Source organism: Mixophyes fleayi, chromosome 4 (assembly GCF_038048845.1).
Source record: "Mixophyes fleayi isolate aMixFle1 chromosome 4, aMixFle1.hap1, whole genome shotgun sequence".
Lineage (NCBI taxonomy): Eukaryota > Metazoa > Chordata > Amphibia > Anura > Limnodynastidae > Mixophyes > Mixophyes fleayi.
Genome location: NC_134405.1, coordinates 23,827,960 through 23,841,579, shown reverse-complemented (window position 1 = coordinate 23,841,579; position 13,620 = coordinate 23,827,960). Strand labels below are relative to the sequence as shown.

The 13,620-nt window shown below is 37.0% G+C and overlaps 1 protein-coding gene across 1 annotated transcript; it reads left to right on the top strand.

Moving 5' to 3' along the window:
- The first annotated feature begins 2,927 nt into the window (after positions 1-2,927).
- LOC142150579 (extracellular calcium-sensing receptor-like) lies at positions 2,928-12,757 on the top strand. The gene is made up of 6 exons (XM_075205779.1): positions 2,928-2,932; positions 5,588-5,879; positions 8,191-9,021; positions 9,602-9,736; positions 11,648-11,771; positions 11,859-12,757. The coding sequence occupies exons 1-6, from the start codon at positions 2,928-2,930 to the stop codon at positions 12,755-12,757; spliced, it is 2,286 nt and encodes a 761-aa protein (XP_075061880.1).
- Positions 12,758-13,620: the final 863 nt, after the last annotated feature.

Here is a 13,620-nt window from a genome sequence, read left to right as displayed (position 1 = left end):
TACATCCCCCTCTAATGCAACATGTTTTTGATGAGGTGCAAAGTTACTATTTTTTTTTGCTTTACTTTCCTTAATGACTCAGTCCCTATATGTTTACTGTTTCACTGATCCATCCTTCCTCTGATTTACTCTATTTTTTATCTTCTTGCAACTTAGAGTCTGTTAGACTGTAAAAGCAAGTAGTGTGAGGGATTATACCTTATATTTCCAGAGATTGTTCACATCTTTCATTCCAGATGGCTAAGTTAATTATTATGGATGGCATTCCATCTAGCATTAATCTTTTCTGTCCGTCTACATACGGCAAGTAACATATAGCCAGTGTTTACATATACCCTGATCTAAATGGAAATTTATTTTGAGATCCGCTTATATTTGAATACGGCGTACGCGTGTACAAGTTACGCATGTTAAAACGCAAGTTCCGTTCACATTGCGTCCAAAGATGAATCTGACCCTGATTGCTAAGTGCATAGTCTTTTCATTGGAAAACCAGACTGAGATAGTTAGCATTAATCATGTTAAGAAATGTTAAGTCTTTTCTCGAAATGTTGAACAAGTAAAAACAACAAGACTTGGGGGATGATATGAATTTTGCAGCTGACTGTGAGACAGTGAACTTAGGAAGTGTGTAGGTTACTGCTATTGAACATTACAATGTTACCAGTTAGAGGTTTGGAAGATAATTTAGGGCAAAGATCAGCTCTGTTTTCCTAGATTTAATTTTAGGTTTTGACACATTTATGGGCACACAGCTTAAAGACAGTTGTAAGTGTTGATTAATGCAGATGGAATGAATTCAGAAATGAAAATGTAGATTTCGGTATCATCTAATTATAAGTTATATTGGAACCAATTGTTATGTATTATTTTACCAATTGACTTAATGTAAACTGAGAACAATAGATGGCTTGTGATAAACTAGTTGTCCCACTAAGAGAGGGGAGGGGAAGTGGAGGCTTTGTTTTTAGCATAGCATGTTTTGACAAGCCTTCATCATCATCATCATCATCATCATCATTTATTTATATAGCGCCACTAATTCCGCAGCACTGTACAGAGAACTCACTCACATCAGTCCCTGCCCCATTATGGCTTACAGTCTAAATTCCCTAACATACACACACACAGACACACACACACACAGACAGACACACAAACTAGGGTCAATTTGTTAGCAGCCAATTAACCTACCAGTATGTTTTTTTGGAGTGTGGGAGGCAACCGGAGCACCCGAAGGAAACCCACGCAAACACGGGGAGAACATACAAACTCCTTACAGATAAAGCCACGTTCGGGAATTGAACTCATGACCCCAGTGCTGTAAGGCAGAAGTGCTAACCATTTAGTCACCGTATGATTTGTGTGCCATGGCTGAGGCTGGATGGGGTATGGTAGCTTCATTTGGCAGGAGCAATCGTGCCCAGAGAAAATAACATCCTGAGGGGCCTATTCACTACATTGAATGTGCTATAGTATTGGGAAAGAACTGAGAGGTTATCAATCCAAAAACAAAGCATTTACATCAAGTCAAGTTTATGATCTACTTCTTGGAGATCCCTGTGAAGCAGTGATGTTCTGTTGAGCATAGCCACCACCATTGTATATAATTTCTAAAGACACTGTGTTACCGGGAGGGTGCATTCAAACCACTTTCTAATCTGTGGTATACCAACCTTGTTGTACCACAATGCCCATCATGCAAATGCAAACTGGGCTCTCTCTCTCTGTATACAATATATATATATATATATATATATATATATATATATATATATATATCTATAATATAAATGCTTAGTGGCGTGTGTTAGTCTGTCTGTGTGTGTGGAAAAAATAAAACCAATCTGCAGCGCCACCTGCTGGGCAGAGTTATACACTGACCTACTAAATTCTTAGTGTGTGTGGAAAAAAAAAATCAGAAAGGGCTGAAATTTGGTATACTAAGATGTTTTTAATTGTTAATTTAATTTGTTAATTGTTAAAAGTGTTTATAAAGATTTAAAAAATATATATATATATTTCTTGAAAGAGAAGTGAGAAGTGGTTGGTGGTTGCCGGGGGTGACAGTGGGGAGTGGTTGGTGGTTGCCGGGGGTGACAGAGTGAGAGGAGTGTGATACTCAGGACCACTGAGAGAGATCCCTGTGTCTGGATAGACATCTGGATAGATGTGGCGATGAAAATGAAGGATGAATTGATGGAGAAGAATGATGAGGTGGTGACATGTGGACAAAACCACGTTAAAAAAAGGGCGCTTACGTCGGGAAGTAATGCTCTTCCCCTGAGGAGGCCTGGGCTATGGCCCAAATGCATGACAAGAACTTTTTTAACACCTTAAGTAGCTTGATTTGACTAGAATGCATGAGTATCATGCACGGGTTAACTTGTATGTATGTATATATATATATATATATATATATATATATATATATATATATATTTATATATGTATATATATGGTTATATATGGTTATTGTTATATATATATATATATATATATATATATATATATATATATGTAACACACATAGTGCCGGTCATAGCTCAACACCTTAGTTTTAACTTTTACAATGAGAATTTCAATGCCTGAGTCTCTTTTTTCTTTAATAAGTCATTACAGGAATGTCTGTTTTATTCAGCTGTGATCTGCCTTTGTCATAAGTAATTATGTCTCCCCTATGGCATGAATAGGCCCCGCTAGACAAATTACAGGTAAGTTCAGTTAAATCCCCCAATGTCTTACCTCTGCTCCTACAGTTTGTACGATGGGAATTGCCTTTTGTGACATACAGAAAATAGATAAGGTTAATAATATGTTTTAATGGGAGTTGAGAATATTATATGTTAATATAAAGACCTGTAGATATATATGTATATATATATAGGATAAAATGTATGTGTCAGGTAAGCAGCAGCTAAGGGACAATGAGGTAAGTTGCTCCTTAGTTTATAGGCCCTATAATTGGACCTGACCTTAGAATGGACTTGCTTCTTCTAGCGGCCAAAGGTTGACATTTTCATTTTTCTGCCAAAAATGTCAAATACAAACAACGCACAATTTAAGTTCTTGTGAACAAGTTTCAAAACTCAGTTTATGTATTGAGATTCTGACATGCTCTTATGATAATATTATGGTTTGAACAATTACATTGTTCTAGAGAATGAGGGACAGAGCTTAAATTGGATCACAAAGGTCTGTGATCCACATTAACATTTGGAGCAAAATGATTAAGTATATGTTTGGTACAATTACAGGTTACACTTTTTTTTTAAAGTGTCCCAAAATAGGAACTCATATGACATGATGTAAATATGGTTTGCAGGAATAATTTATGGAGTGGATGGTTTCTCTATCCACATGACACCTGGATAAAGTCACAGTATATTTTTTTTATAATAAATGAAACAATTAATGATATAAGAGGACCCAGGGCTAAGTTCACATTAATGGACCACTGGTCCTCTTTGCAAAACGTGAGGGGGATTTTGTGACTGTAATATGTGGCTAAGGTGTTTAAGATCAAAATCATTTCTACTGGTAGAAAAGAATCTGTGCGAGAGTGTATTACATTTGTAGAATTTGAGAAGCACGATTGGGGATCTTGAAAGGCCTGGCATAGTCTTAAAACAAGGTATATTGTGGATTAGGACTTGGTCTAGGGTTAAATCTTGAGGTGGGCTGAAATTGAGAACTCTAAGGCACAGATAGTGAACACAGCATGCATTTGTTTTAAACTGCACGTAACTTAGCTCTGCACACTCTGAAATCAACAAGGAACGGGTCTCAAGATACCTGTGGTGATGGCTACAGATGTAGGTTACTTTATTCTACCAGACCAGACACTTCAGAACACCAACAATACCTATGTGGAATATAAAATCCCCTAAGAAAGTATAGAAAAAAATATTCAATTAATGCTACTTGTTAATATTATAGTCATTTATGATTATAAATGGATTTTTTTTTTAAAAAAAAATGTTTGTTTTTTTACTTGAAAAACAATTATTAGAGTGTACTTAATGTCTACTGTACATAACAGACATTTTTACAGTTGCTCCTGATTGCAAACACATGTTATAGCATGCATACGATGCCGACATAACTGAGACTCAGGACTTAGACTAGACCTCTAACTGGAGCAAGAGATACAGCAGAAAGCCCGCTAACTTCTGCGTGTGCCTGAACCTGTCTTGGACATTGCTACATGGGAAAGTCCTTACTGTACACTGTCTACGTGAAGCCGCCCATTCCCCACCCCATAACTCCCCTAAATCGCAGACTGTAGTAAGTATCATTTGCTGACACAAGCTGACTTGGATATGGTTGCGTTCTGTTGCGTATTGTCCAGTTCTGAGCAGACGCAGAGTGATTTTTGCGAACGATATGCACAATGCCGGCAAATACGTTCCATAATGACTTGGCTTCTAAGTGCTTAGATAATAAGATTGAGCCTATCTTTTATTTCTTTTTTTGTATTTTCATTTTCATTTTTGCTTAAAGAAGGCTTGCTCATTTAGCAAATTGCACTTGGGAGATTTACTATCTTCCTAGGACAATAGGGGGCAGGCACTCTCCAATGCAGACTCCAGTACTAAGAAGTGTAACAGTGGGTGTCTTGTCTTCTGTTGCCATGGGCTATTACTCCTTTTTGGAATTTTACTAAAACAGTTGTTTGTGCAGACAATGAGAACTGAATTCAGCCTACATAATGGAAATAATACTGTGTAGTTGTGAATACATACAGAATGAGGCGAGCATCTGAGAATAACACACAGGACAACAGAAGCACTGTACACATGTATGTACATTTGGCATGAAGTACAAGTGGTATAATACTGTGAGGCTCTCAATATATGCAGAACATGGGCAGATATTTTGAATAAGACCAAAGACACAAAATAATGGTAAATGAGTTTTCAAAGTGACAGATTTGTTCTGATCTACAATATAGAAATCAAAATAATTCCCTTTTTTTTCAAAGCTCCCCACATTTCCCATAACAATCTGAACAACAGTTAGAGCTTCTCTATCAAGACCTTCATACTTTGTTGAATTATGCTCCATTCATTTTTTGGATGAACAATTTGTCTTACGATATGTGCTTAAAATGATAATCAACAAAAGAACAAATGGAACAGTCAAACAGTTCAATATAGTTTCCTTTCTCACTCTGGTTCCAGGCTGATAATAGTTATTTACAAGACCCTGTGTCAACTCATTCTGCACTACCTTGTACCGACATCCTATTCCATTGGACAAGGTTGTACTTTGGAGACTCCAGAGCTGACTGGCATTTCTGCAAGTGGGAGTATTTTATTTGGAGCAGTCTTACCCCTCCATATTGGAAAAGTGTACCCCAAAATCTTGTATACTGAGAAACCAAGACAAGCCATATGTAGAAAGTAAGTAAACATAGATGGTAGCATTAGTTTGTAATGTTTACATCTTTCTTTAAGTCATCATTTTTTCCTAGAAAGCTCTCTGCGAATGTTGTATTGATGTTTTACATACTTATCTGATGGCGATTTTGTTGTTCTACTGCATTAATTAAGATAATCCAATGTATTCCTATGACCCTTTGCAGATTGTCCTTGGAAACATATCTTCAGGTACATGTGGTGATCTATGCCACAAAGGAGATAAATAGAAATGCAGACATTCTGCCAAACATAACTCTTGGCTTCCAGATCTATGATTCTTGCTCTGTGCTTCAGAGAGAAATGGAAGGAACGCTATGGATGGTGACGGGACAGAGTAGAGCTATCCCGAACTTTCAGTGCCAAAAAAGAGAGAAACTTGCTGCTGTCATCGGCCATTCTACCTCTACCTACTCAATCCTCATGGCTCATATTCTTGGACTGAGCAGGTATCCACAAGTAAGAGGAGCTTCTGTGGTCCCAACTAGTTTTTCACAAGTCTTGTATATGCTTCTAACCTCCGCATCTGCCCTTCTGCAGAAGTTTCTTTTTGTTCTTGATCCATGATCAACGTTTAAACAAAATTTATCCAATAAACACTTGTCACACGTGATAGTTCAATTATGTTTTTCCTTTTTTTATATAGATTTTTTAGTTAGTTAACTATAAGTCACATGTTTTGTATCTAATATATAACACATATTGATATAGTCTTGTATTATCTCAAAACAATCAGTTCTTCTTTTCCCGTTGAACGCACTTCTTTTAAACTAATGGTATGATCAAAGCACTGAGTGCTGCAGCTACCTTTAGGTGAGCCACACTCTCATTGTGATATAACAGAGAGAGTGGGGTTTAGTGCATCACGATCCAATGCGTTAGAGTGCACTGAATAGCACCATTAGTCTAGAAGTAGTTTCCTCCATCTGCCAAGTCTGACAGATGTTGCAGAATACAATGGACTTAGGAACTGATGAGTGGAGAAGAGAGTATACCTGCTGTGTAATGTGGCAGGACTCTTCTGAAGGGGCCCTGAAGCATAATAGTCGCATAATAACAGCTGCACAATTTCCAGTATTCATTCGATGCTTTATAAAATTTCCAGGAGTGGGGAATTTGCAATATCAGCTTAGCAAAGCACCTATTTGCCTGACTGACCAGTTGAAGGCAGAAAATGAGTTAGTGTACAGAATATGTGCTTGCTCAGCATAGTTTCACTGTGCAACTCTGTGTGGGCTGTAAGGTCTAAGGAGCCCTATATAGCATGGGAAAGTTTCAATCAAAATATTTCCATTTTATGTTCAGTAGTCCTTAAACGGTGTTGTACTGTGGTTTAATAATACAAATACATATGTTGAAGAGTTATTTTCACTGATTAAGCAGGTTGGGTACAAGAATATAAAACGTTCTACATTTGAATAGGATTTTGAACAGTGTTTAGAAATTAACCATTCAAGAACATTGACAGATCTTAAATACTCTATAATAACAAAAAACTATACTAAAAATATTCCTCTTCTTCTTCTTTTTCGTCTTTTTCTTCTTTCCAATTAACAACTCTATTAGGTAAAAACTTAGGTACAATTTTAGAAATTCTCACTCTTATCACTGTTTGTCAATAAGAGTTCTCTAAACATAACAATCTGATTGGACAACTATCATAGCTTGCTCAATTAACTGAATTCACTATCTACATTAAAACTTATCCAAAATGATATACCTGGAGTAGAATTGACCGCAAGCCTCTGAATGGTTGGACATCACCTAAACCCCAGTGACTGCCAACTGTGTGCGTGTTTGTGTGTGTGTGTGTCTGTGTGTGTGTGAGTGTGTGTGTGAGTGTGAGTGTGTGTGTGTGTGTGTGTGTGTGTGTGAGGCTAGGATATGTGAAATGGCCACAGAGGCCTGGGCCTAGAATGGGAGGCTGTTAAGTCTTTCACCATTTAGCTAAATCTAAATCTAATATAATCTGTAAGAAATTCACATTCACAGCACAACTTTTATTACCGTGTTCACTATTATTTAACCCCTCATTATAACTTATCCTTGTTAGCAAATAGCTCCCAGACCTCATTATCAGATATCAGTCAGTATCATGTCTTAGAGTGACATATTTGATTGCAGTATCACAGCAGAGTATAACAATCCATCCATAGGTATTTATTACAGCTTCTTGGATCTTCCTCGAAGAGATATGGACAGCTTTAGTCCTTCAGCACTGTCAACTGCAGAGCAACCCAATGTTCCCTACTTTGTATAACTGGTGTTTGTTACATAGAAGGTTATGTTAAGGAGGTTGTGCAAAAGTGCGCACATCTTTTAAGTTTAGGAATTCTGTATGTGGAACTCTTTTAATGTATATAAGAGAACCTACACAAATAAATTATTTAAAGGGCAAATATAAATATATATTGCTGGAGCCAGGTGTCACTGTCTCAAACCATTCTCTATTGATGCAGAATCAATAAACTAGCAAATTTCCCTAACTGTTGTATCCCTGACATTACATTATGTGTTATATAACCATTTCAGCATATTTAATAGAAGAAGGTCCTTGAGAACTTCCATGTACAAAATAAGCAGAAACTTAGATAGGTATATAAGATATATTTATAGATATGTAATTCTAAGCAAATACAAGGTCTGCAAAGTAAAACAAACAAGCCTTTAAATTACATGAGCATGATAAATATATGACTTTAAAAAGAAAAACATCTGTTGTTACATGGACCTTAGTAAATAAGACTATTCTATTTTTTTAAACCAACAGATTAGCCACTTCTCAACCAGTTCCCTCTTGAGTGACAAAACACAGTTCCCATCCTTCTTCCGAACTGTACCCAGTGATGCCTTCCAATCAAAAGGACTGGCCCAGCTTGTGCTACATTTTGGTTGGACTTGGGTTGGGTTGGTGGCACTGGCTAATGATTATGGGCAACAGGGTATTCAGGTTATTAAGCAAGAAATTCTTAAATCTGGGGCTTGTGTGGAGTTTACAGAGTACATTCAGATCAGTTTACCCAATTACAACATTCCTCACATCGTTCAGGTTATTAAAGATTCAACAGCCAAAGCTGTGGTTATCTTCTCCACTGATGTCCACTTTTTACCTCTGCTTGACGAGTTTATAAGAAGAAATGTGACCGAGAAGATATTTGTGGCCAGTGAAGCGTGGTCAACCACTTCATTGTTCTCTTCAGAAAAATATTCCAAGCTTCTAGCAGGAACCATAGGTTTTGCATTCTACAGTGGAAATATCCCAGGGTTCCATGAACACCTTGACCATATAAATCCTGTTGAGCTACCAGAAAGGGCTTGGAATTGGATGTTCTGGGAAGAAAGTGCTGGCTGTTCTTTTCTAAACTTTGAAAACTTCACATTCCCCAGAGAGAGGCCATCAAGAAATTGCACAGAGAAAGATAAAGTGGAGTATTTTCAAACATACTTAAAACAGTTACCCAGCATGAGAATTACATACAATCTTTACAGTGCCATATTTGCGATAGCTAAAGCTTTGCATGACCTGAACACATGCAGACCAGGGGACAGTCATTTTACTAACAGAAGCTGTTCGGACATCTGGGACTTGAAACCATGGCAGGTAAATTCCAGATGATGATGATGATGCTGCTGATAACAATGTTTATAATGCTGATCATTTAGACTGGCATGTCAATGACACATGAGCCTGATTACATACATCTTAAAAATAAATGCAATTAAATTAAAGACCCTATCATATTGATAACATGTACTGGCTTTTAGGGGGTGGCCCAACATGGCCTTAGAGGAATTACAGATAATAATTTGGGTTCAAAAAATATTCACCCTAGTTTAAAAAAAGTCTATGACATTATTATTTATTTATCGCCACTAATTCCACAGCGCTGTACAGAGAACTCACTCACATCACTTCCTGCCTGATTGGGGCTTACAGTCTAAATCCATAACACACACAGACTAGGGCCAATTTGTTAGCAGCCAATTAACCTACCAGTATGTTTTTGGGAGGAAACCGGAACACCCAGAGGAAACCCACCCAAACACAGGGAGAACATACAAACTCCACACAGACAAGGCTATGGTCGAAAATTTAACTCATGACCCCAGTGCTGTATGGCAGAAGTGCTAACCACTTAGCAACCGTGCTGCACATGATATAAAGTATTTTGTCCCTGCAGATTCTACAATATGTAAAGAAAGTCCGAATGAAACTGAGCAGTGGACGGGACATTTTCTTTGATGACAATGGGGACCCTCCTCCTGTTTATGATATTGTAAACTGGCAATTGATCCCAGAGGATACAATGAAACAGGTCATTGTTGGAAGTTATGATTCATCGGCCTTAATTATAAATTCAAGTATTTTAAAATGGGCCACATCTAATCAAAGGGTAAGGGTTTGTGGTGGAACAAATGATACTTAAAGAGAACTGCCTATATTTAACTGTAAAGGGTTTTGATAAATTAGTAATACAGCACTGTCTTGGACTATATTTATTATGTTTTATAATTTATTTAATATTGTGGGGAAAACCACAAATGTGTAAATATGTATATATAGCTTACAGGTATATATTCTTTTCAAATTTGTTCACCGCATTGTGTGAAAAATCTAAAAACTAATGCAAAGAAAAATTTGGTATTGTCCTCAGCAATCAATCAGGTTCTAGCATTACCTTTATAGTGTAGTTTGGCAAATTAAAGCAAACATCTGATTGGTTACTATGGGCAACATCATGGTTTTCCTTTGTCTTAGTTTTTTCATAAATGTCCCCCTTTTTGGCTTGATTATTCACTGACTTTGACGTAAACGCCAATGATGCTTAAATGAAGGTCTATGTTCATCACCAGGTAAAGGTTGGTAGAGTATAATCAGGTGCAGACATGCAGAGAGGTAGCCTGCAATTTTTCAAGTGTTGTTCAGCATTACAAAAACATACCTTCCTTATGTTTGTTACTTCATTATTTATGGGGACCTGATATGTGTTGATTACTAAATATCTACTTACTTTTGTAGATTTGTTGACCATTCTCTACTTATTCCTAACTTATAGTGGGGTGACTTTTCCCAAAAGCAACTAATCAGATATTTCATTTCCTAAACTGCTCTAGAAACCTCACAGATCAGTTTAGTTGTTTTGGGCAAAAATTGCTTTTCCTTCTGGGCAAAATAAACCAATTTTCATAAATATCCCACAATGTATTTTAGATGGTTCTCCAGCATGATATAAAAAGTAGTATGAGTCATATTAGACCAAATGTATTAATGTACAATATAGAGTACTATAGTGTTTTTTGATACTTATTAAATAAATACAAAAAAATGTGATTTGCCAAAAATATGTGTTTATAAAATATATGCACCTTATTAAATGTAACTGTGATCCCAGGGGTAGAGCCAAATCACTGACAAATCAGCAACCAGGCAACCTAGGCTTCCACTGATGGAACAGTGGCCATGGAAGGGTATCCTAACTCTTTTTGATGTGCTTTGTTTTATTTTTTGTTGTTCACTAATAAGAGACTCCACTTACCCTATCTCCTTCGTCAACAATTTTTTTATTTTGCTGGCTCCCGTGGCTGTCTGCCGCATTCGAACACTATTATGCAGCCAGCACGGCTTCCTTGCATGACAGGCAGGAGGCCCGGCAGCAATTAGCTATGCATGCTAGGGGCAGGAAACAGAGTCATCATATACCTATTAACGTCAGTCCTAATTGAAGGTGAAGGCATACAGTTTGTACAGCATGAAATGTGAATCTTCATGGACAAGATGTAAGAAGGAGAAGTGAGTAGATAGCTATAAAGGTACAAAATTAAATATATAGATGATAGTAGACATATAGTATGGTCAGACGACTTATATACTCATTGAATCACAAGTCCTAGTGGTTCCATTATGAGGGTGACCACTGGTCCAGTAAAGGTAACAGACTTGAGCTGTTGGGTTCATAGTGACTCAAAAGCCTTAATGAAAAAGACTTGAAACTGATTGGCTTTTTAATGCTAATTTTATATGTGTTTTTAGCATGGAGTTTGTGTGACATCCTAAACCATTGTTCCCCATTTTACCATACTCTGCATTTTTCTTATGTTATCTTCCGCTGTGCTAGTGTATTGAGAGTGCTAGGCAGGGCCTAATGAAAGGATACCTTTTTCATTTGGTAAATGATTAAACCTTTGTGCATCTATTCATTCTCTTGGAATATTTTTTTTTCCCAAAGATCCCTGTATCTGTCTGTAGTGAGAGCTGTCTACCAGGTTTCAGAAAGGCAGCTATCACTGGGAAACCAACCTGTTGCTTTCAGTGTGTCCCCTGCCCTCTTGGAGAAATCACCAATACAACTGGTAAGTCTATAATGTGCCAAAAAAAATAGCTAAGACGTCCATAACATATATATGAAGATGATTTCATAGCTTTGTCCTGCCTTTCAGATACAAATGAATGCTTTAGATGCCCCTGGGATCAATGGCCAAGCCAACAAAGAGATAAATGTGTACCAAAGCCCATTGAGTACCTCTCGTATGAAGAGAATTTAGGCGTCATATTAATGTCGACTAGCATCACCTCTTCCTTGATTCCATTGGGTGTTCTTGGTCTATTGATTCATTACAAGACTACACCAATAGTCCGAGCCAACAATTATGCTGTTAGTTGCCTTCTTCTGCTTTCTATGTCTCTCTGTTTCCTATCTTCTCTTGCATTTATTGGTTATCCTAACCGTGAAAAATGTCTTCTGCGCCAAGTGACTTTTGGAATGGTCTTTGCTCTTTGTGTTTCATGTATCTTAGCCAAAACCCTTATGGTCATGATTGCATTCAAGGCTACAAAGCCAAACAGTGATTTAAAGAAGTGGGCCAGTCCTCAAATGTCATATGTGGTTATTGGTTTGGCAACCTTTATCCAATTATTAATAAGTGTTTCTTGGTTATCTCTGTCATCTCCATTCCCTGAGTACAATTTTAATGCAAAATCTGGTGTCCTTGTTGTTGAATGCAATGAAGGCTCACCCACTGCCTTTTGGTGTACTATAGGGTATCTAGGTCTTCTAGCTATAATCAGCTTTCTTGTTGCTTTCTTAGCTAGACTACTTCCTGATAGCTTCAACGAAGCCAAATTCATCACGTTCAGTATGCTGGCCTTTCTTATTGTTTGGGTGTCCTATATTCCAGCCTCGCTCAGTACTAGCGGTAAATATACTGCAGCCATGGAGATTTTTGCAATTCTCTCCTCTAGCTGGGCCATGCTCTGTTGCATGTTTGCTCCCAAATGTTACATCATTTTGTTCCGTCCCAACATGAACTCAAAAAAATACCTCTTGGGAAAGAACTAAGATGAAAATGCCAAACACCAAAGGAATTATTATTTTGACTTGCAGTTTGAATACATATGTTGATGATGAACCTCAATTTTCATGAAGAGATAATCCCTAAGAGGTAATTTTATCAAACCTCCAAAAAAGAAAAAGTGGAGTTGTTGCTCATAGCAACCAATCAGATTCTAGCTATCTTCTATGTAGTAGATTCTAGAAAATGATAACTGGAATCTGATTGGTTTCTATGGGCAACACCTCCACTTTTCTTGTTTAGAAGGTTTGATAAATCTTCCCCTAAGATGGTGTTATTGTATGTGTCCTTTTAAATCTTTTCATTACCCTGTACACATATCAGTGTTAACAAAAATGTAGTGTTCATTAACTGAAGAGAACAATGTTAATACAATGTTTATTTATTGTTTTTTTCCCTCTTAATTCACATTGTGTCTAATACTTGAAATAAAAAGCAAAAGTGACTATCTAGAGTTGATCTGTTGCTCAATACCACTTCTCCTACTCTTTATACTAGACGTATTATGTGATATGTGTGGTCATTTTGTATGTTTGGGCAGAGAAATATATTATTAATATAAATAATGGACTTTAAGTTACCTAAAACAGTGACTGATGCCATAATATCAAAAGATTGTTATACTTCCATGTATGTACAACATGCACAGTACCACTTCTCGTGCTAGTTGTAATTCACAGTGGACCTGATTAATCTTCGAACGCAATGTGAAAGCGAATCTCAAGATACATTTCCATTTGAATCTGGGTATAAGTATGCTCTTGCTCCACCATTCTGGTTCATGCGCAGAGCTTTACGCCAAAATGTCCAACTATAACAATCCAGACATGGCATAAATAAAATTATTTTT